Below are 24,790 nucleotides of genomic sequence, written 5' to 3'. Positions count from 1 at the left end.
TAACAGTAATGTGCAATAAGAAAGTGGACGACTCTCCATCCTCCTTAACCCCTGGACGGGACTCTGGACTGATCCTTGGTACTACAAGAACGAAAATTATCAGGTAAGAACCAAATTTTCTTTTCCCTGTACATACTAGATCAGTCCAGACTCCTGGGATGTACCAAAGCTTCCTAGACACGGTGGGATCTGGAGAGTCCCGCTCGTAACACGCTTTCGCCAAAAGACAGACTCCCGATCCGCCACATCCAGGCAATAATGCCTTGCAAAAGTATGTAGTGACTTCCAAGTCGCCGCTCTACAAATCACTTGTGGCGATACCAAATGAGCCTCTGCGCAAGAGGCCGACTGAGACCTGGTGGAATGAGCCCTCAAACTCTGCGGTACTGGCTTACCTTTGAGAATGTAAGCGGATCCAATAGTTTCCTTAAGCCATCTGGCAATAGTTGTTTTGGAAGCTTGAAGGCCCTTCTTCGGACCACTCCACAGAACAAAAAGATGGTCTGAGTGTCAAAAACTATTCGTGACCTTAAGATAATGAAGCAACGCTCTACGGACATCTAAAAGCCAAAGCTCACGCGCATATGGTTCCGAATCAGACAAGTCCGGAAAAGCCAGCAGCTCCACTGACTGATTAACATGAACGGAAGATATCACTTTCGGGAGAAAAGAAAAGACACACCCCCATCCGATATGTTAAGAAAAGGATCACGACATGACAAGCCTGTAACTCTGAAATGTGTCTTGCAGAGCAAATGGCTACCAAGAAAATCACCTTCAAAGTTACATCCTTCAACGTAGCTCTACGTATGGGTTCAAAGGGAGCTTCACATAATGCACGAAGGACCAGGTTAAGGTTCCAAGGAGGACAAACCTTCCTCACCGGCGGTCGCAGATTCTTGACCCCTTGAATAAAACGGACTACATCTGGATGAGAGGACAAGCGATAGCCATCCAGATTTCCCCTCAGAGGCCAATGCCACCACATGAACTCAAAGGGAGTTGAAAGCAAGACCCTTGACCAAACCATTCTGTAAGAAAGATAGCACGTGTGCCACGGAAGTGTGCAATGACCGAATACCCTTCGCCAGACACCAGGATTCAAAAACCTTCCAGACTCGGACGTACGCCACTGAAGCGGACTTCCACCTAGATTGAAGGAGGGTAGTGATGACAGACTCCGAGTACCCTTTTGATCTTAAACGCTTCCTCTCAAAAGCCATGCCGCTAGACAGAAGCGATCTGCCTGATCCGAAAATACGGGACCCTGATGCAGTAGACCGGGGAGATGACTGAGTCGTAAGGGACCCTCAACTGCTAGATTTAACAGATCTATGAACCAAGGATGGCGTGGCCCCTCTGGGGCCACGAGAACCACCCCCCTGGATGCCTCTCTATTCGCCATAGGATCTTGCCCACCAGAGGCCAAGAAGGAAACACATAGAGCAGTATCCCCCGAGGCCAGGGAAGGACCAGAGTATCTACGCCCTCGGCGCCATAATCTCTGCGTCTGCTGAAGAACAGAGGAGTTTTCGCATTGTGGCGAGTTGCCATCAGGTCGACCCATGGACAACCCCAATGCTTGCGAATGAGTTGCATCGCCGCATCAAACAACTCCCACTCCCCCGGATCCAGAAGCTTGCAACTGAGATAATCGGCTTGTACATTCTCGACTCCGGCAATATGAGACGCCGATATTTGGAGCAAATGCTGTTCTGCCCACTGTATCAAAGTCTGGACTTCCAGTGACACAGCCTGGCTCCTGGTACCCCCTTGTCTGTTTATGTAAGCTACCGTGGTCGCACTGTCTGAGAGCACTCTCACCGACCGCCCCTGGGGTAAAGAGTGAAAGGCAAGCAAAGCCAAACGCACTGCCCTGGCTTCCAACCAATTGATAGACCAAGACGCCTCTTTGTTCGACCAGGACCCTTGAGCCACTTGACTCTGACAAACCGCTCCCCAACCAGACAGATTAGTATCTGTGGTCAGTACCACCCAATCCAGAATCTCCAAGGATACCCCTTTCAGGAGGTTGGGAGTGTGTAGCCACCACGACAGACTGCGCTTGGCCTCTGGAGAAAGAACAATGGGTTGGTGATACTTTGCCGACACCGGATTCCACTGGCCCAGGAGCGCTCGCTGCAAGGGACGCATATGAGCAAAGGCCCACGGTACCGGCTCCAAGGTGGAAGTCATGGAATCGAGGACCTGAAACACATCCCAAGCTCTGGGGATCCGCAACTGCACCAATCGCCGAATCTGCGATTGTAACTTGTGGGCCCGATCATTTGTCAGAAATACTCTGCCCTTGTCGGTGTCGAAGAATGCCCCCAGATACTCCAGGGTCTGTGACAGTACCAGGTAGCTCTTTGCCAAATTCACCACCCAGCCTAACGATCTCAAGGTTTGAAGTACCGTTTGTACCACTGTATGGCAACTGGCAGCCGACTTTGCCCGAATGAGCCAATCGTCCAGATAGGGATGCACAAAGACCCCCTGCCATCGTAATGCCGCCGCCACGACCACCATGATCTTGATAAAGACCCGAGGTGCCTTGGCCAATCCGAAGGGGAGCGCCTGGAACTGGAAGTGCTGCGCCAAAACCAAGAACCTCAGGTAGCGTTGATGGTCCCGATAAATAGGAATGTGGAGATATGCTTCCGTCAGATCTAGGGGTGCCAGGAACTCCTGGGTGTGCACCGCTGCTATCACAGAGCGCAATTGTTTCCATCCGAAAATGAGGAGCCTCAATACCACATTCACCCATTTCAAGTCGAGAATGGGGCGAAAGATTCCCTATTTCTTCGGGACTACAAAGTAAATCGAATACCGCCCCGTTCGAAGTTCCTCCGGAGGCACTGGCACCACGGCCCCCAGGCGCTGCAACCTGCACAGAGTCTCCCTTATCGCCCTGCGTTTCTGAAGCGAGCCGCATGGGGAGATTAGAAACAGGTTGCGGACGGGCCGAGCAAAATATAAGGCGTAACCGTCTCTTACCACTCCTAGTACCCACTGGTCCTGAGTGATCTTGGCCCACTCCCAGTAAAACAAAAAGCCAGCCGACCTCCTAGAAAAGGAACGGCAGAGTGGGCCGGCATCCTTTCATTGTGCAGATTTGGGTATTGCTGGGGTTCCTGAAGGGTCTACGGTCCCCTCAAAAGGGCTGCCCCCAGGAACATAAGAACATAAGAAAATGCCATACTGGGTCAGACCAAGGGTCCATCAAGCCCAGCATCCTGTTTCCAACAGTGGCCAATCCAGGCCATAAGAACCTGGCAAGTACCCAAAAACTAAGTCTATTCCATGTTACCATTGCTAATGGCAGTGGCTATTCTCTAAATGAAATTAATAGCAGGTAATGGACTTCTCCTCCAAGAACTTATCCAATCCTTTTTTAAACACAGCTATACTAACTGCACTAACCACATCCTCTGGCAACAAATTCCAGAGTTTAATTGTGCGTTGAGTAAAAAAGAACTTTCTCCGATTAGTTTTAAATGTGCCCCATGCTAACTTCATGGAGTGCCCCCTAGTCTTTCTATTATCCGAAAGAGTAAATAACCGATTCACATCTACCCGTTCTAGACCTCTCATGATTTTAAACACCTTTATCATATCCTCCCTCAGTCGTCTCTTCTCCAAGCTGAAAAGTCCTAACCTCTTTAGTCTTTCCTCATAGGGGAATTGTTCCATTCCCCTTATCATTTTGGTAGCCCTTCTCTGTACCTTCTCCATCGCAATCTTTTTTGAGATGCGGCGACCAGAATTGTACACAGTATTCAAGGTGCGGTCTCACCATGGAGCGATACAGAGGCATTATGACATTTTCCGTTTTATTCACCATTCCCTTTCTAATAATTCCCAACATTCTGTTTGCTTTTTTGACTGCTGCAGCACACTGAGCCGATGATTTCAATGTGTTATCCACTATGACACCTAGATCTCTTTCTTGGGTTGTAGTACCTAATATGGAACCCAACATTGTGTAATTATAGCATGGGTTATTTTTCCCTATATGCATCACCTTGCACTTATCCACATTAAATTTCATCTGCCATTTGGATGCCCAATTTTCCAGTCTCTCAAGGTCTTCCTGCAATTTATCACAATCTGCTTGTGATTTAACTACTCTGAACAATTTTGTGTCATCTGCAAATTTGATTATCTCACTCGTCGTATTTCTTTCCAGATCATTTATAAATATATTGAAAAGTAAGGGTCCCAATACAGATCCCTGAGGCACTCCACTGTCCACTCCCTTCCACTGAAAAAACTGCCCATTTAATCCTAACTCTCTGTTTCCTGTCTTTTAGCCAGTTTGCAATCCACAAAAGGACATCGCCACCTATCCCATGACTTTTTACTTTTCCTAGAAGCCTCTCATGAGGAACTTTGTCAAACGCCTTCTGAAAATCCAAGTATACTATATCTACCGGTTCACCTTTATCCACATGTTTATTAACTCCTTCAAAAACGTGAAGCAGATTTGTGAGGCAAGACTTGCCCTGGGTAAAGCCATGCTGACTTTGTTCCATTAAACCATGTCTTTCTATATGTTCTGTGATTTTGATGTTTAGAACACTTTCCACTATTTTTCCTGGCACTGAAGTCAGGCTAACCGGTCTGTAGTTTCCCGGATCGCCCCTGGAGCCCTTTTTAAATATTGGGGTTACATTTGCTATCCTCCAGTCTTCAGGTACAATGGATGATTTTAATGATAAGTTACAAATTTTTACTAATAGGTCTGAAATTTCATTTTTTAGTTCCTTCAGAACTCTGGGGTGTATACCATCCGGTCCAGGTGATTTACTACTCTTCAGTTTGTCAATCAGGCCTACCACATCTTCTAGGTTCACCGTGATTTGATTCAGTCCATCTGAATAAAATGAAAACCTTCTCCATTACGGGTACCTCCCCAATATCCTCTTCAGTAAACACCGAAGCAAAGAAATCATTTAATCTTTCCGCGATGGCCTTATCTTCTCTAAGTGCCCCTTTAACCCCTCGATCATCTAATGGTCCAACTGACTCCCTCACAGGCTTTCTGCTTCGGATATATTTTAAAACCTATTTTTGTCTCTCCAGAGGTCATTACAGTTGCTTTTGCTAAAATTACCCAGAACAACATCAAGCCTATCCAGGTCCAGATCGCTTATCATATGGGTAATGCTACACCTCTGTATGTGGACATTGAGAATAGAGAGATTGCATACGTTTTAAATTTGCCTTTCATTTTACCCGAGAATGTTTACCAATTGAAACAAGAAATTAATGTAGGTACATGGACAAACAATGTATACCTGCGTGTATACGCCCCTACACTTCTGGGCTGTCACAATGATAACCCTCAGCAATACTTAGTTCCTAATTTAGGCCTATGCCAACAAAGAAAGGACATACATTGGTTATGTCCCGGTAAGCCTTTCCTTAAGCATACTACAGAAGCTCTGTGTGGTTTGTCCTCAGACAACATCCAAGAGAAATGTAAGATTACCGTAACAAAGTATGATGAATTCTCCAAAACCAAGGTTGCTGTTGTAAATTACGTTTGGTTAGTTAGCCCCCTCTGAAAGAACTTGCTATTTCTAATAAGCACGATGTTACCAGTAAGGTTCCCTTACCCAGTAATGTTTCTTTAGTCACAGTACCTAAGAACTCAATAGTTACTGGGGGGGGGGTGTCCTTGTACTACCTAGAACCAGACCCAGTTCCCACGGAGACAGAAATCTTAGATGTGTTTCAGGGCCATGAAATCAACTTTGATGAAAACCTGATATATCTTTTAGGCTACAAACTCTCTCACACAGTGGAACTGTCTAGACCAAGACACAGCAGAAACTGCTGACTACAATTATGATTCCAGAGATGAAGATAATTTATAGTCAGTTTGTAAACTATCTTATGCCTTACCTAGTCATGGTGAGCGTAGCCCGCCTGCTATTTTCAGTCACCCTCTTTAACAGGATAAGGACCCTAATGAGATTCATATGGGAAAGATCTCTCCATAAAACCTCCCACAGACCCCATCTCTGGAACCGTATGAGGTAGCAAATAATCAGTGATCACACTTCATCACTTTCCAGACTAAGAAAGGAGGGTTGCACATACATATTCTCTACCTCAAGTCTGAGATGATATCCCTACCTCATATTTCTACAGTATGCACCATGTGAGAACTATATTAATTGCTTATCACCCGTATATATTTCCTATTACATTTATCTTTGTTCATTATACTTTTTACCATTCCTCATATCTATTACATTACTACCATTTTATTACTATAATTCCTTATAAGTACTATGATTATTATTATTATTGTTGTTGCATTATTCCTGTCTCATGTTGATGTCGTCATCATTGGTAGTCATACGTCATACAGCTGAGGCCAAGCACAGGAAGCAACCCTCTCCTCTGCCCACATTCTCCAGCTCTCTTCAGAGGTGAACAGAGATATTGCCTGAAGTCGAGACCCAGGGTGAGTAAGTTAGTCCTAATTATTAACATATTAAGCAGGCTAAGGTTTATGGCATGCTTTGCTAACACACATGATACAGAACTTTCTTTAGGGAAAACTGGTGCTTAGTGGCCAGGATGTTAGAGATAGGAATTGTTATTTTCTAAATGCTATATCCTGCCAAATTTGATAAATAAAAGTCTATTTCTGAGGAGAATACACGTTGTCTATTCCCTAACTTAGGATTGCAAGAAATGTGAGAGGGCAGCTGGCAGTGTCTTGTAGCAGACAGACCCCTGTACCCCCAAACCTGCTTGCAGTTACTACCCTTAACATAAGAACATGCCATACTGGGTCACACCAAGGGTCCATTGAGCTCAGCATCCTGTTTCCAACAGTGGCCAATCCAAGACACAAGTACCCAAACATTAGATAGATCACAAGCTACAATTGCTTATTAATTACCGTCATAGCAGTTTATGCATTTAATCTTTAGGAACTTATCCAAACTTTTTTTTAAAGCCAGTAACATTGCGTTGTTGCAACTGCAACATTAGTCTCCACTTTGACAGCGGGGTGGGGGGTGGAAAGAGGAATTGGATTCAGATGACAACCAACACGGGCCCTGACTTTTACAGTCTGGGGTACGGATATGCAGACAAAAGGGAGAAAGCACAGGGCTGCACATCAAGCAGGCTAATTACTCAGTAAAAGAGAAACATGGAGGTAACCTGCATGGAGTGGCTCAGAGCTGCAGATACTTCCATAAGAAGCTTGCTGGGCAGACTGGATGCACCATTTTGGTCTTTTGCTGACAAAATGACTATGTTACTATGAAAAGATGACAGTCGCACAGGATGCTTTGGTTTTTTAGTAAAAACAGAGAAGGGCACGGCCATCCTAGCAAATGAAAGAGGAAACCTATTGGTAAAAATCAAAGAAGTGAAAGGTAGAGGAGTCATCAACCTAAAAGATGAAATCAGCAATTAGGATGGGAAGAAGAACAAGCAAGTATTTATTTATTATTTTTATATACCGACATTCGATCTCAATCGAGATATCACACCGGTTTACATTCAGGTACTGCAGGTATTTCCCTATCCCCAGAGGGCTCACAATCTAAGTTTTTGTACCTGAGGCAATGGAGGGTAAAGTGACTTGCCCAAGGTCACAAGGAGTGACAGCAGGACTTGAACCCTGGTCTCCTGGTTCACAGTCCACTGCTCTAACCACTAGGCTATTCCTCCTCCCTATCAAAGTATCAAAGTCTGAAGCAAAAAATATATGTTGTATGAAGATGGCAACCCAGAGAGAAAGAGAAGAAACCGATGTGCTAGATAAGAGGACGGAAATGTGTGGAGGAGAAAATGGCACTGAGGTGACAGCCAGGATTTGTCTCATAGCACACCCCAGCCATGAGAAGAAGAGAATGCTAAAATGAGAGCAGCACTTCAGAATAAGGTTGAGGATTTCAGAGAGGCAAAGGGATGTCGTTTTTTATACACTTACTCCTCAATCATATAATAATTCTACTCCAGACTATGCAATTCTTACTCTCTGCAAAGCTTTGTTGTTTTCTATTGTTAGCCTCACATTCCACATTATAAAGTCATATGATTGGCAGTTTCATTATAAATAAAAATCAAACCCTGAAGAGAAGATTAGAAGACAGCAGCAGAATCTCCACTTACCAATGACCTGCACAAGTTCATTGTTGCTTATTTGGGAGTCACTGATGCTGAAGGTCTCTTCTTGTCTTACCTCACCCAGCAGGAAGCCTTCCTACAACAAACCAAAACAAATAGTTAGTTACTTGCCTGTAAATGAGGTTGATATTCATTGGGCCAGTCAGCAGAATAGTTATCTGGGTAACAACAATTTTTCTGACTAGACTTACCCATCTAACTTTAGCTGAATAGCAGAATATCAGTCCTCATCAGCTAAAGTTAAGCCCCCTTCTCCAGGTAAGCTTTATGCAGGTAGCAATTTATCCAGACAAAGAAGTTAGCTGGTCAGAGGATTTAAATATTCAAATTCAAAGTTACCCAGGCAAAGCCTTTAACTATGGATCTCTATAGTTCTTCAATCAAGATCTGCAGTACAAATGGGCAATTATCATTTCCTAATCATGGCAATCAAGTAGCAGTGATCAATCAACTGAAAGATTCTCCTCCTCCTCAGATATATTTCATACCATGAAGCCCATAAAAATAATTTCAAAGCCAGAGAGGCCACCAATGCTAAGAAATGGCACATCTAAATAAACAAACAAACTTAAATCCCTAGACCAATAGCAGAGGAATCTAAGAAAACCTCTCAGCTGTCCTCATGATTGGTATCGCAGCTGCTGATAGCAACCTGCTGTGAGGCTGAGATGTGCGTGAAACTCTGAACATCACTAGGCCGTGATTCTCTAATTGACGACTTGTATTGGTTACCTATTCTTTCGATCGGGTTCAAACAGCTGAATGAGAAGGTCCTTGTGCAACAGAGACCTGCTAATTCTTTATACACCAGGAAGGAACTTAAGTTCCTCTCAGACGCCTGGTGGTTACCCCTCCATCTACAGTAAGACTAGCCTTGACGCTTAGAATGGCTTTAAAGTGTCATTGCCCTAATCTCTGGAATGACAAACATTCAAATATCCAAGTGGAGAGCAATTATTTGATCTTTAAAAACAGACTGAACATAAGAACATGACAGCAGAAAAAGACTGTATGGCCTGTCTAATCTGTCCATCCACATCAATTAATTCAGCCTCACAATCTCTATCACTCCCTTAGAGATCCCTTGTTTATCAATTCATTCCTGAATTCAGATACTATTTTTGTCTCCACCACCTTCACAGGGAGGCTGTCCCTTGCATCCACTATCCTCTCTGAAAAGAAATATTTCCTTAGATTACTCCCACATCCACCCTCATCCCATGACTCCTCAACTCCAGAGCCTCCTTTCAGTTGAAAAAGCCTGCCTCCTGAGCATGGAGGTAATTTAAATATCTCTATCATCTCTCCCCTATCTCGCCTTTCCTCTAGGGTAAACACGTTTAGCTCTTTAAGTCTATTCCCATATGCCTTAGAATGAAGACCACTAGATCAATCCCAACTAGTTTATATCAATTTGAAGGTACGGTCTCCAGAACTGCACATAGTATTCCAAATAAGGTCAGAAAAATATCATTATTCAGGGGGAAAAAAACCAAATGGCTGGCATCATGTCTTGGTCTGGTGATCTCCTGTGTAAGGTATAACGTTGCTAAAGTTGGCAATAGGACCAGGACTTTGCCTATTGTTGGAAGGTCCACATGGACATAGAAATCATCATGTCTAGAGGACAGTACAATACACATAAGCTAACTTCGTAATTTTTCCAAATTTGATCAAACAATTTCTAAGACTTTAAGAACATAAGAAATTGCCATACTGGGTCAGACCAAGTCTCCATCAAGCCTAGCATCCTGTTTCAATCAGTCACCAATCTAGGCCACAAGTACCTGGCAAGTACCCAAACACTATGAAGATCCCATGCTACTGATGCAAGTAATAGCAGTGGCTATTTTCTAAGTCAACTTGATTAATAGCAGGTAATGGACTTCTCTTCCAAGAACTTATCCAAATCTTTTTTTAAACCCAGCTACACTAACTGCACCAACCACATCCCCTGGCAACAAATTCCAGAGCTTAATTAGGAGTTGAGTGAAAAAGAACTTTCTCCGATTAGTTTTAAATGTGCCACATGCTAACTTCATGGAGTGCCCCCTAGTCCTTCTATTATCCGAAAGAGTAATTAATCGATTCACATTTACCCATTCTAGACCTCTTATGATTTTAAACACCGCGGCCATCTCCTCTCCAAGCTGAACACCCCTAACCTCTTTAGTCTTTCCTCATAGGGGAGCTGTTCCATCCCCTTTATCATAGGTGGCAGGCAGTGAGGCAGAGGGGTCTCCATACGCCAAAGGCCATGAGTTTGAATCCCACTCAGGGAGGGAGGTTGAAAGTGGGTACTAGTCAAGCTTTTAAACCCAATGCATACAAAAATTCCAGATCAGAAACCAAAAGAAAAAAGCTCACTATGATGGATGACTGTCATCAGAGGCACTAATCTTTTCCCTTGCACAAATGCAAAGGGAAAAGAGGATAACAAAACTCAACTAAAGAGGTCAGAAAAGGAGTCCAGGAACAGCAGTAAACTGAATGAAGAAAGCTGGAAAGCTGTGAGCACAAATGCTCGTAGTTTGGGCAATAAAATCCCAGATCTGCAAGCCCTAATGCTGAAGGCGGACTTGGACGTTGTTGCTGTCACAGAAACGTGGTTTACGGAATCTCATGACTGGGATACGGCAATACCGGGCTATAACTTAAGGAAGGACAGAGAGGATAGGAAAGGGGGAGGAGTGGCTCTTTATGTCAGAAACAATACCCAAGCATCTGAGCTGCAAGGAAGATGGAGCAATGAAGAAGCACTATGGGCCGACCTAAAAAAAGATGGGGCAACCATTTTTATTGGAGTGGTTTACAGGCCTCCAAACCAAAAGGAAGAGCTGGACAGAGATCTGGTTGAAGACATCCAAAAGATAGGAAAGAAGGGAGAAGTGGTGATCGTTGGAGACTTTAATATGCCAGATGTAGACTGGAAAATCCCATCTGCAGAATCTAATAATAGTAGAGAAATAGTGGATGCCCTGCAAGTAGCTTTGTTCAAACAAATGGTAATGGAACCCACGAGAGAAGGAGCTATACTCAACTTAGTGCTCACTAATGGAGATAATGTCTCTGATGTCCAGGTGGGCGCCCACATCAGCACCAGTGATCATCAAACGGTATGGTTTAATATCACAAAAAGGATACGGAAAAGAAGCACAAAGACCCAAGTTTTGCAGTTCAAAAACACGGACTTTGATGAAATGGGGAAGTACCTGGAAGAAGAACTAAAAGGCTGGGAGAACGAGAGAGGTGTGGATCAACAGTGGACCAATCTAAAAGGAGCAGGCAACTAATCTATATGTTAGAAAAGTAAAGAGCAGCAAAAGAAAAATGAAACCTATCTGGTTCTCAAAGGAGGTGGCTGACAAAATAAAGGCTAAAAGAACAGCGTTCAAGAAATATAAAAGATCCCAAAGGGAGGAGCACAAAGAAGAATATCTGGCAGAACTGAGGGAGATGAAGAAATTAATCAAGACGGCAAAAAGTCAAGCGGAAGAGAGGATTGCCAAGGACGTAAAGAGAGGTGACAAAACATTTTTCAGATATATCAGTGAAAAGAGAAAAGTTCAAAGTGGTATAGTGAAATTGAAAGGTGGAAAGGATCAATGTGTGGAGAGAGACAAAGAAATGGCAGAAATATTAAACGAATACTTCAGTTCTGTGTTCACTAAAGAGGACCCTGGAAAAGGACCGTCGCTAGTTACCAAGAAACTGGAGGGGAGTGGACTAATGTAACTCCATTTACAGTAGAAAATGTATGGGAAGAGCTGGGGAAACTGAAAGTGGACAAAGCCATGGGGCCTGATGAGGTTCACCCAGGAAACTGAAGGAGCACAGAGATGTGCTTGCGGGTCCGCTGTGTGACCTGTTCAATAGATCCTTAGAAACGGGAGTGGTACCGAGTGACTGGAGAAGAGTGGTGGTGGTCCCGCTTCACAAGAGTGGGAACAGAGAAGAGGCTGGTAACTACAGACCAGTTAGCCTCACTACGGTGGTGGGAAAAGTAATGGAGTCACTGTTGAAAGAGAGAATAGTGAACTATCTACAGTCGGGAGAATTGCTGGACCAGAGGCAGCATGGATTCACCAGGGGAAGATCCTGTCAGACAAATCTGATTGACTTTTTTGAGTGGGTAACCAAGGAATAGCACTCGATGTCATCTACTTGGATTTCAGCAAAGCTTTTGATACGGTCTCGCACAGGAGGCTTGTGAATACAATGAGAATCTTAGGAGTGAGTGCCGAGGTGGTGGCCTGGATTGCAAACTGGTTGATGGACAGAAGACAAATGTGTGATGGTAAATGGAACTCTCTGTGAAGAGAGAACGGTTTTAAGCGGTGTACCGCAAGGATCGGTGTTGGGACCGGTCCTGTTCAATATCTTTGTGAGCGACATTGCGGACGGGATAGAAGGTAAGGTTTTGTCTTTTTGCGGATGACACTAAGATCTGCAACAGAGTGGACACACCGGAAGGAGTGGAGAGAATGAGACGGGATTTAAGGAACCTGGAAGAGTGGTCGAAGATATGGCAGCTGAGATTCAATGCCAAGAAGTGCAGAGTCATGCATATGGGGAGTGGAAATCCGAATGAACTGTATTCGATGGGGGGAGAAAGGCTGATGTGCACGGAGCAGGAGAGAGACCTTGGGGTGATGGTGTCTAATGATCTGAAGTTGGCGAAACAATGAGACAAAGCTAAAACCAGAAGAATGCTGGGCTGCATAGAGAGAGGAATATCAAGTAAGAAAAGGGAAATGATTATCCCCTTGTACAGGTCCTTAAGAACATAAGAAAAGAACATAAGAAAATGCCATACTGGGTCAGACCAAGGGTCCATCAAGCCCAGCATCCTGTTTCCAACAGTGGCCAATCCAGGCCATAAGAACCTGGCAAGTACCCAAAAACTAAGTCTATTCCATGTTACCATTGCTAATGGCAGTGGCTATTTTCTAAGTGAACTTAATAGCAGGTAATGGACTTCTCCTCCAAGAACTTATCCAATCCTTTTTTAAACACCGCTATACTAACTGCACTAACCACATCCTCTGGCAACAAATTCCAGAGTTTAATTGTGCGTTGACTAAAAAATAACTTTCTCCGATTAGTTTTAAATGTGCCTCATACTAACTTCATGGAGTGCCCCCTAGTCTATTATCTGAAAGAATAAATAACCGATTCACATCTACCCGTTCTAGACCTCTCATGATTTTAAACATCTCTATCATATCCCACCTCAGCCATCTCTTCTCCAACCTGAAATGTCCTAAACCTTTAGTCTTTCCTTCTAGGGGAGCTGTTCTATTCCCCCTATCATTTTGGTAGCCCTTCTCTGTACCTTCTCCATCGCAATTATATCTTTTTTGAGATACGGCGACCAGAATTGTACACAGTATTCAAGGTGCAGTCTTCACCATGGAGCGATACAGACGCATTATGATATTTTCCATTTTATTCACCATTCCCTTTCTAATAATTCCCAACATTCTGTTTGCTTTTTTGACTGCCGCAGCACACTAAACCGACGATTTCAATGTGTTATCCACCATGATGCCTAGATCGCTTTATTGGGTTGTAGCACCTAATATGGAACCCAACATTGTGTAATTATAGCATGGGTTATTTTTCCCTATATGCATCACCTTGCACTTATCCACATTAAATTTCATCTGCCATTTGGATGCCCAATTTTCCACTCACAAGGTCTTCCTGCAATTTATCACAATCTGCTTGTGATTTAACTACTTTGAATAATTTTGTGTCATCTGCAAATTTGATTATCTCACTCGTCGTATTTCTTTCCAGATCATTTATAACTATATTGAAAAGTAAGGGTCCCAATACAGATCCCTGAGGCACTCCACTGTCCACTCCCTTCCACTGAGAAAATTGTCCATTTAATCCTACTCTCTGTTTCCTGTCTTTTAGCCAGTTTGCAATCCACGAAAGGACATTGCCACCTATCCCATGACATTTACTTTTCCTAGAAGCCTCTCATGAGGAACTTTGTCAAGTACCCAAACACTAAGACGATCCCATGCTACTGATGCCAGTAATAGCAGTGGCTATTCCCTAAGTCAACTTGATTAATAGCAGTTAATGGACTTCTCCTCCAAGAATTTATCCAAACCTTTTTTAAACCCAGTTACACTAACCACATCCTCTGCAAACAAAATTCCAGAGCTTAATTGTGCGTTGAATCTGGGTTGTACAGATTCCAGTGTGAAAATCCAAAGTTGTTCCCTGGAATTCGGTTTTGCTCGTGAACTGTAATGTACTAGAATGTGGGCCCAACATGGACCAACTCAGATAATCCTACTTGTGATGATTAGCAGTACAGTTGTCAACCATCAGAGCTTGTAATTTTGATGTGTGTAAACTGCTTCGGTGTTACACAAGTCTAATTTTAACTATCTCCTTTGTCCTGCCTACACAAATCTTGGTACAAAGACACTGGATGGCATATACTATGAAAGGTGCAGGGAGGCTGTCTGCGAGGAATTTCCCGCTTACTCGTACTAGAGAGAGATAATTTGTATTGCCTGAAAGAGAAAGACTGCCTTGTGATAATCTGTTCCTGATGTCAGAGGGAGGCGCCGGAAGATCTGCATAAAAACCGTGCTCCTGTGGCGCGGCGCTGCCACCGGCGTTGGGCGCGCGTGACTTTGTTCGACTTAGTTCGAATTAGTTTGTATTGCTTGTGAAGAAATTTTCTCTTCTCTTTTTCTTCAATGTTTTAATTGGACTCTCCCCGGATTAGGGTCTTGTGACATAGAAGTCAAGGAACGTGATAAGAGTTTTTCTTAATTATGCCAGCGAAGAGAAAGGGAAAAATTAGGGTGTTTCCCTCAGCACCCATAATGTCTTCCCTGACTCAGCTCGAAATCAATAAGTTCCCGACACAACTGGAGACTCGGGGAGCTGAGGAATCCGTTGGAGCCACACAATTTGGAGATGTGAGTGGCTCTCAGGACGAAGCATCCCTAAGCCCGGATAGCCGACCACCACCAGCCCAACGCAGTTTAGAAAATGGCGTAGCCCAGTCGCCAACCATTGATGTGGGAGTGGCGATAGGGCAGGAGGGCTCGCCATCCCAGAGTATAGAAGATCAACTGCAAATACCAACTCGGTGGGATGCAGTAATGGGTTGAGTAATGCCATGACTAGACTGGAGCAAAAGACTGATGTATCCTCAGAATTTCAAGGGCCTCACCTGGAGTACTGTGTTCAGTTCTGGAGACCGTATCTCCAAAGAGACAGAGACAAGATGGAGGTGGTCCAGAGAAGGGCAACCAAAAAGATGGAGGGTCTTCATCGAATGACTTATGAGGAGAGATTGAAGAATCTAAATATGTACACCCTGGAGGAAAGGAGGAGCAAAGGTGATATGATACAGACTTTCAGATACTTGAAAGGTTTTAATGATCCAAAGACAACGACAAACCTTTTCCGCCTGAAAAAAATCAACAGAACCAGGGGTCATGATTTGAAGCTGAAGATTCAGAACCAATGTCAGGAAGTATTTCTTCACGGAGAGGGTGGTAGATGCCTGGAATGCCCTTCCGGAGGAAGTGGTGAAGACCAGAACTGTGAAGGACTTCAAAGGGGCGTGGGATAAACACTGTGGATCCATAAAGTCTGGAGGACGTGAATGAAGAGTGGGTGGCTCGCGGGAATGATGGCTACTACCTGGAGATAATACCCTTACTCAAACACACACACAGTTAATGCGACTCCAACACTGCTCTAAGCTTGAACGGCAAGAGGAAATCTGGAAAAAAGGATTTGCATTCACAAAAAAGCGGGGAATAGCTTGCTTGTTACGGCGGTTACTACCCCAAACCAAATAAGCCTGATACTTCACTTTCAATGCATATCCAGCATAGCTCTCTGCTTACGGCAGGGGAGAAAGAGCGATACTTCACTCATATCCAGCATAGCTCTCTGCTTCAACAGCAGGGGAGAAAGACAGCTATTTCACGCATATCCAGCATAGCTCTCTGCTTCAATGGCAGGGGGAATGAAGAAAAGTGGATCTATATACAGACAACAACCAACAAGGACTGAATAACATAGTCTAGGTAAACAAATAAGCATGGGTGTAGCTTGCTTATTGCGGCAGTTACTACCCCTAATTAATTAAGCTAGATATTTCACTTAGATGCAATTCCAACACTGCTCTCTACATTAATGGTGGGGGTGGAAGGGAAATAGAACCAAAAGGTTACTAAGAGCCAAGAGAAACAGATAAGTATGAGAAAAAAAAAGTGCGAACCTTGCTGGGCAGACTGGATGGGCCGTTTGGTCTTCTATGTTTCACTTCTATCATTGTGGTCACCTTTCTCTGTACCTTCTCCATCAAAACTATCTTTTTTGAGATGCGGCGATCAGAATTGTACACAGTACTCAAGGTGCGGTCTTCACCATGGAGTGATACAGAGGCATTATGACATTTGCCATTTTATTCACATTCCCTTCCTAATAATTCCTAATATTCTCTTTGCTTTTTAGACCACCAGAGCACACTGAGCCAAGGATTTCAATGCATTATCCACTATGACGCCTAGATCTCTTTCCTGGGTGATAGCTCCTAATCTGGAACCTAACATCATGTAACTTCAGCATGGATTATTTTTCCCTATATGCATCACCTTGCACTTATCCACATTAAATTTCATCTGCCATTTGGATGCCCAATCTTCCAGTCTCTCAAAGTCTTCCTGCAATTTATCACAATCTGCTTGTGATTTAACTACTCTGAACAATTTTGTATCATCTGCAAATTTGATTACCTCACTCATCGTATTTCTTTCCAGATCATTTATAAATATATTGAAAAGTAAGGGTCGCAATACAGATCCCTGAGGCACTCCACTGCCCACTCCCACTGAGAAAATTGTCCATTTAATCCTACTCTCTGTTTCCTGTCTTTTAGCCAGTTTGTAATCCACGAAAGGACATCGCCACCTATCCCATGACTTTTTACTTTTCCTAGAAGCCTCTCATGAGGAACTTTGTCAAACGCCACTACCAGATAGTGGCAGTGGCCTACAAGAGAATGATCAAACTTTGAATAAGGTGTGGGGAATTCATGAGGTGAAGTTAGAAAGCCGATTTTTTTTTTCATACTGTGAAAGTGGCACCTGCCTATAAATTAAAGGATGAGCTAGGGGTGGGTGGGAGGGTAAGGAAATACAAGTACACTAACTTCTGCTTATTAGCTGCCGTATTGACCATTTAAAGCACAAAAACACTAAATAATATAGCCCAATAATTTACTTCTCCCCAATTCTTTTAAAAAATTTCCCAAGCAGAACTTACTGATTCCTTTCAGCCACCAGCAAGGTGATCCTCTCTTCTCAGTGCTCCCACTGGACCTTGACTGACTGCAGGGAGCACTTTGCTACAGGGAAACTCTCTCCTCCCACCTCCCCCAGACACAAAGCTGATGGCAAATGGAATTAGTTAGGGAAAAAGCTTCTTCAAGCCAGGATTTTATCGAGGAAAGAATATCAGTAACCTGGTCAACCAGAAAGTCAGATACAATGGTAAGTGTAGACACAACAAACATTCATTTAATGGATCAAAAGAATACTTTTAAAAAAATTCTCTCCGAGTAATTATTGTGTATTTAACCTTACAGTCCTCTCCCTTCATAGTTCTTTTTTTTCTCCTTGCTGTAATAACTTCAATGGGGGAACCTTCCAATTCCTTAAGGACAACATTTCTTCCATGATGCACAAAATAGACTTTATTCTATATAACGCTTTCTAGAATTATGCACAAATAATTCCTGGCTGCAGGAAATAATGATTGTAGAACTCAATGGGTAGGAAATTTACACTTGTAAACTGTCTACAAATGTACTGAATGAAAATGAACATATACATTTAACAGCAGGAGGAGATGGCAACAAGAATATATATATATATGTGTGGTGTGGTTAAAAAAGATGTGTGTGTGTGTGTATATATATATATATATATATATACACAAACATACACACACACACACTGTTATGCTCCTGCCCGCAAGAAGCGTGGGCAGGCTCTTACCTTCTCACAGACAGCCAGTCGGGCTGCTGACGCTGCTGCCTGCTTTCTCCCTGAATCAGCTGGGGCTGTCCCCGCAGCTGTTCCCATGCGGCCGGCTTCTCTGTTCCTGCCTTCCCCCGACGTGCTGCTGCGATCCCGGGCCCTTCAGTCAGCAGGCCGTCTCTGCTGGTGCCTGCTACAGCCCGGGTCCTTGCCTGGCTGGGAAGTCATCCCTGCCAGTGCCTGCAGCCTGTTACAGCTCTCTGCTCTGCCTGCAGTCTTACCTCTCCTCCTGGGGCTGTCTTCACGGCATGGAGCTGTTCCTGCAGTCAGCCCTTCTCCTGCTTCAATCCTTGCAGCTCTCTGTTCTCTCTGCCGGTGCCTGCAGCCAGCCTTACCTCTCACTGCTTCTTCCTGCTTCTGTCCTTGCAGCTGGGAGCTGCTCCACTGACCTGCCTTCACCCAGCTCCAGCCCAGGGCTGCTCCACTGCTTCCCTGGCCTTCCACGTGGCTGAGGACGCCACCAGCTTCCAGCTCTTCTCTCCAGCTCCCTAGGGCGCGAGCTCGCGTCTCTCTGCTCCTCTTCAAGGGCCAGCCAGGTGTGGCCCCCTGCTGACCCCTCCCTGGGCGTTGTCCACCTCAGCCCTACTAAAGGGCTCAGCTTTCAGTCTGTCTTTGCCTTCGTAAGGAGTTGGTCACGCCTGAGATCCTTCGCTCCAGGAAGTCGTCCGTGGTCCAGCACTTCTGCAAGGTCCTATGTTTCTTGTTACCTGTCGGAGCTCCTCGTCCAGTCCTGATGTCTGCTTGCCGTTCCAGTCCCAAGGTCTGTCTTTTGATCCAATACTTGTGTTCCAGTCCTGATGTTCCTGCTGTTTCAGATGTCCATGTTCCAGCCCTGAGGTGTGTCTCCTGTTCCAGTATCCGTGTTCCTGCTGTTCCAGATGTCCTTGTTCCAGCACTGAGGTCTGTCTTAATCCTTGTTCCTGATCCTGATGCTTTAACCTGCCTCGAAGCTGCCAGGAGTGCAGCGTATCCTTGCCTCAAAGCTGCCAGGAGTGCAGCGTATCCTTGCCTCAAAGCTGCCAGGAGTGCAGCGTATCCTTGCCTCAAAGCTGCCAGGAGTGCAGCGTATCCTTGCCTCAAAGCTGCCAGGAGTGCAGCGTATCCTTGCCTCAAAGCTGCCAGGAGTGCAGCGTATCCTTGCCTCAAAGCTGCCAGGAGTGCAGCGTATCCTTGCCTCAAAGCTGCCAGGAGTGCAGCGTATCCTTGCCTCAAAGCTGCCAGGAGTGCAGCGTATCCTTGCCTCAAAGCTGCCAGGAGTGCAGCGTATCCTTGCCTCAAAGCTGCCAGGAGTGCAGCGGATCCTTGCCTCAAAGCTGCCAGGAGTGCAGCGGATCCTTGCCTCAAAGCTGCCAGGAGTGCAGCGGATCCTTGCCTCGAAGCTGCCAGGAGTGCAGCGGATCCTTGCCTCGAAGCTGCCAGGAGTGCAGCGTATCCTTGCCTCGAAGCTGCCAGGAGTGCAGCGTATCCTTGCCTCGAAGCTGCCAGGAGTGCAGCAACCTGCTCTTCCCTGTGCTCTCCCGCTCACAGGGTGGTCCGCGACTCAGTCCCGCGGGTGGTCTGAGTAGGGCGCCCTGAGGGACAGTGCCCATGTCGTCCTTCAGCCCTCGTTCCTGACTCCACCTCTGTGCAGCCAGTACTTCGTCCTGAGTCCACGTCTGTGCCTGTCCATGTCTGCTTTCTGCACCTCGTTCCTGAAGTCCACGTCTATGCCTGAGCCTACGTCGTTCCTGAGTCTCGTCTGAATCCATGTTCCAGTCTTCGCTGCCCTGGCCTCCATCCAGCCTGCCGCTTCGTGCCATACCCTGCGGCAGGTCCGAAAGGGCTAGGAACAGTCGGAGGACTGTTCACAAGACCAACATTGCGTTGTTGGGTCTTCCGAAGCGTGCAGGTCCGGAGGAGGGCCTGTCTTCCATGTCACTCCAGCCCTGCTCCCGTCCAGCCCATGCTCGGGCATGCCACGCCTCCCGCGGCACCTCTTCAGAGCCCCCTGGGGTCGAGCCGTGGCCCAAGGACACACATCACCCAGGAGTGGGATCGCTCTCCTAGCGCTCCACAACACACACACCTTTTTTAACCACTCACATACACACCCTTCCACTCCCAGCCAATGACCGAGTTTCAAATTTCATCTATACTTTTTAATATCTACTTTATCAAAATAGTCCATGCATTAATTACTACCAGACTTGACTTTTGTAATTCCATTTTGATTGGGTTACCATCTAAATATATTTGCTGACTCAAATTAATTAATAATGCTACTGTTTGTACTGTTGGGTGCAGTTACAGGGAATCTATGTCCCTGGTTTGTGCCAAATTACATTAGTTGCTTATATTATATTGTTTGTGGTTTAATATCACCTGTCTGGTGTTCAAAGTATTTCAGAGCAGAGATGCTACTTATTTACAAAGCTGACTTGCATATTAAACTCCTATGTCTTTACTTTGCTAATAACAGGGTACTCTCTTAGAGGAGCCCTCCTTTTGTCCCAGTAATCTATTTAGAGGACAACTTCTTAAACATTTGAGACAAAATAGGTTAAAAAAAAATTCAGCTGTTATTGTATAGCCCAGTTATGGCAAACTGCAGTCCCAGAGTGCCAATAACAGGCCAGATTTTCATACAATGTCATACAATAGAGATATGCATATTCATTGTAGATATCCTGAAAACCCGGCCTGTTTATGGCACTCGAGGACTGGAGCTCGCCATCACTGGTATAGCCCCTCATGTCTGAAACAACTTATTTATTTATTTATTTGAAAACTTTTATATAACGGTATTAGTATGCAAACATCATACCGGTTCACATTGTAACTAAAGGCAGAAATTACAATCAACAGGGAGGGGAAAACAAGGAGGATTATACATAGAGCAGGGGGCATAGAAATTAAAGCATTAAAACTGTAACGAGCTATTTAGAGGAATATATACAAGTTTAGGCAGATTATTTACAAGAGTTGAGGCTGTAACGTGCTATTTACAGGAAAGAATACAAATTTAAGTGGGTTACTTATAGGAAAGTATAGGAGAGGGTTCAGGAGGGCGAGGGTTGGTAGGGGAGGGGGAGGAGCAATTGCCTGGCAATCAGGTATTTGCACTTTAGAAAACTAGTTAAAATACTTTTTTTCTGAGGCCCAGGCCTTTCTGTCCGTTTGGGTCATTATTTTCTGCTCCTTTTGTTTCTGTGATTTTTATTGTTTTTGTCGATTTTGTTTATCTCATACTGCTGTATTACCTTGTACCTCAGCCAATGAGTCTTTGGATTCAGGCAATTGTATTGAACTTATGCCCCAGTACAGGGCTTGGAAAAATCCAGGGAGCCAGGTCTCCTGGGTGCCTAAATTTAGGGACCTGATACTCAAAATTCAGAAAAGCAAAAAGTTACATAGAGACAAAAAAAGCAAAAGTAAAGTATTATAAAAATAAAGTATTTTTAAAAAATGCTAAATTAAAAAAAAAAAAGGCAAATAAAATAAGTGAAACAGCAACAACAAGCAAGCAAAAAGTAAGGCACTTAAGTTTTCTAAATAAATTTTCACCCTTGTACTAAAATGATATTGAGAGATTATACTGCTGAGGGTGCTGTCTTTAGAATGAAGCATTAAAATCAGATTCTATTATATTTATTATTTATTTATTTAATTTTATATACCGGCAACAGTTTGCACATCGTGCAGGTTTACAGATAACTTACAACAAGGATATATAGGCAAAGCCTTTACAAGAAACAGTGTAAAACATAAGCTCAAAAAAACGGAGCAAATAACTAGATAACTTGTGGAAGGAGGGGGTGGGGTGATCGAGACAGAGGAGGGGGCAGGGGAGGGTGAACACTACCAAAGCAGGAATATTAATAGCGTTGTCACAACAAAAAGCAAAACAATATTTTACATCCTGGCATCTCCTGAAATCCTACTTCTCGATCAGAAACAACAAAAATCTCTGGACTGCTTCTTTATTTACATTTTTGCAATCTGCTCATTCAGTATTAAGACTTAAAATACTGACTGTGTTCAGAGCGCTACAGAACAAACCATGGCATGGACTTTCACATCAAGAACAAATCTTACCTGCTTACTTTTTCAATATATTGTGTATCCTTCCAAAATCAGTGAAAGAGGCTTCACTATACCCTACCTATGACAATATTCACTTACATTAATAGTTTCCTTCTCACCACAAATCTCTGACCACACAGACTTTACTCAGTCAAAAACATCAGTGACGCCACTCTATTTCCGAAAGTTTTCCCACTGTGAGAAAAAGAGCCAAGGGCTCAAAACTATAAAGGCAAATGGATCTAGCTCAACAAATGACAGCACACACGGTTATTATAGCTACAGCAGGTAAGAGTCCTGGCCAGACACATTCCGGCTCAGGAAAACACGACTGCTTTACAGCTGATATATCAAATATGTGTAAGGTCCCTAAACTCAGATATTCCTCCTCAAAGCCCCCCTTTCCCGCTTCCCATGCTCAGAACTTTCTTTAATCCTTTCACCCTAAAAAGAATCCTCAGACCTCCCCATCGTCAGCACTTTTCTTCCCCCTTCCCCCAACATTTTTCAGACCTCCCTTTTCCCCATTATCACAGCTTTCCTTACGTTTTAAGAGCCCCACCCCCCTCAGCAAAAAAACAAAACCCTAAGACCTTCTCTTTCCACAATCTCAGAGCTTTCTTTTCCTTCCTCCAGAACTCCCTTTAGCCCCCCACCCTAAAAACCCTCAAAGCTTCCGTTCCCCTTCCCCCAGATTGTCAAAACGCATTCTTCCAAAGGCTCAAGGCACCCTCTTGCTCTCACTACCCCGTCCCCGGCAGAACATACATGATCAGAGCCGCTGTTGGCGCTCTGGTAACACACGGAACTGAAAGTGTACCCCGACATGGAAGCCGCCATGATGGAGAGCTCCGCTGCCTCCCACAAGGCCCCGCGCTACGCCTCACGCACACTTCCGCCGCGCACGCACTGATCCTTGGGAAAAGCGGACCGCAGTGACTGAAACGTCAGCGCCGCTCAGACCTCTGGGAAAAGGTGTTCCGAGAGGGTGGGACAGTACTCTGCTCACTCCCACCAGGCCCCCACGCTTCGCATCACGCACACTTCCGCTGCACACGCACAGCACAGACTCCTGGGAAATGCAGTCCAAAAAAGGAAGTGAGTGCCGCACATATTCAGATAACTTTATTAGCATGACACTTTTACACGTATTGCCAAAGTTATATGCAGAATGATTGAGTAAGAGGAATAAAAGAAATACAAATACACAGTATTAATAGTAGTGAAATAACATTACAGATTAGGGAACACCCCAGTTCATCCCTCGCTTCCCCTCTGCATGTCCCGGGCGCCGATTCGTTCTCTTATGGTTTTTGTCTGCACCTGCTCCACTGGTAATTCTCTATATCCACCATGAGAGGAGGGTAGAAATCACAGACCATTAGTTGTGCCAATGACACAGCAGCGAATTGTCAAGAACTTTAACCAGCTTTGAAATATTGAAAAGCGGAATATAAATCCAATACATTGTTATTGCTTGACTCCCATCTCACCAGTTTAATATGCAAAGCACACAAAGCTAATGGGTTAAGAACATAAGTGCCTTGCTGGGTCAGACTAATATCCATCAAACCCAGCACAAGTACCCAGCCTATCCTATAAAGCAGATCTGTTTCCTGTTCCTTATCATCTGGACGATTGGTTTTCCCCCACTCCACCTGCAGCAGATGGAGACAGAGACTAAAAGCTTCACAGTACCTATGGTACATAAGAGCATGTGCCACCTGCAACCAGTCTCTGTTCTCTGTCTCCAACCGATGGTGAAAATGCAAAACCTGCAAGTCAGACTTTAGGGTCCATTTACTCAGAGAGGTGTTAGGTCCTGGATTGGGTTCAGCCCCCTGGTGGAGTAGAGGACAGCAGGTTGGTGGCCCTCAAGTAGGGTGACCAACTGACCATTTTTGAACCAGACAGCCTGGTTTTAAAGTTTGTTCAGTGTCTAGTTACAACTGTAACCCCTTTTTTTGGGTGTGGTTACTGCCTTCAGTGCACACATTTAATTTATACACTTTAGGGCTGCTCCATCTGAGGCTTGGATCTTGCTCTCTGGGGGGATTCCTTTTATGGGGAGAGACTCAACTATGGCCCAGACAGTGGTGTGAATGATTCCCTTTTGTGTATTGGTAGCTGGGGCATCTCCTGGAGGACGATGCTGTGAATAAACAGACAGGACCAGGCACTGGGTGTTAAATAATAATTTACTGATTAGTTAAGGCAAAATAAAGTCCATCTCTGAATAAGTAAGTAGTTACAGATGATTCTTGTATAGTTAGGATGTTTCATTCTGGGTAGGTGTCCTTTCAGTAAACTGGTTGAGCTTCCCAATTAATGATGTGGAACATAAGAACATAAGAAAATGCCATACTGGGTCAGACCAAGGGTCCATCAAGCCCAGCATCCTGTTTCCAACAGTGGCCAATCCAGGCCATAAGAACCTGGCAAGTACCCAAAAACTAAGTCTATTCCATGTA

General features: G+C 44.5%; 1 protein-coding gene across 2 annotated transcripts in view; it reads right to left on the bottom strand.

Moving 5' to 3' along the window:
* The window catches only part of ABRAXAS2 (abraxas 2, BRISC complex subunit), a 154,463-nt gene extending 131,167 nt beyond the window's left edge, over positions 1–23,296 (bottom strand). The window contains exons 1-2 of one of the 2 annotated variants that reach the window (XM_029610611.1): positions 23,088–23,296; positions 8,149–8,239 (exon numbers count right to left, since the gene is read on the bottom strand). In XM_029610611.1, coding sequence (XP_029466471.1) covers positions 8,149–8,239; positions 23,088–23,159 — 163 coding nt within the window. In that variant the 5' untranslated portion in view covers positions 23,160–23,296. The remainder of the gene's footprint in view (positions 1–8,148; positions 8,240–23,087) is intronic. The other variant, XM_029610612.1, reaches the window with a different exon arrangement.
* Positions 23,297–24,790: the final 1,494 nt, after the last annotated feature.

This window comes from Rhinatrema bivittatum, chromosome 7, assembly GCF_901001135.1.
Source record: "Rhinatrema bivittatum chromosome 7, aRhiBiv1.1, whole genome shotgun sequence".
Classification (NCBI taxonomy): Eukaryota; Metazoa; Chordata; class Amphibia; order Gymnophiona; family Rhinatrematidae; genus Rhinatrema; species Rhinatrema bivittatum.
The sequence above is the reverse complement of the archived record's forward strand: the minus strand, read 5'-3'. Positions and strand labels throughout refer to the sequence as shown.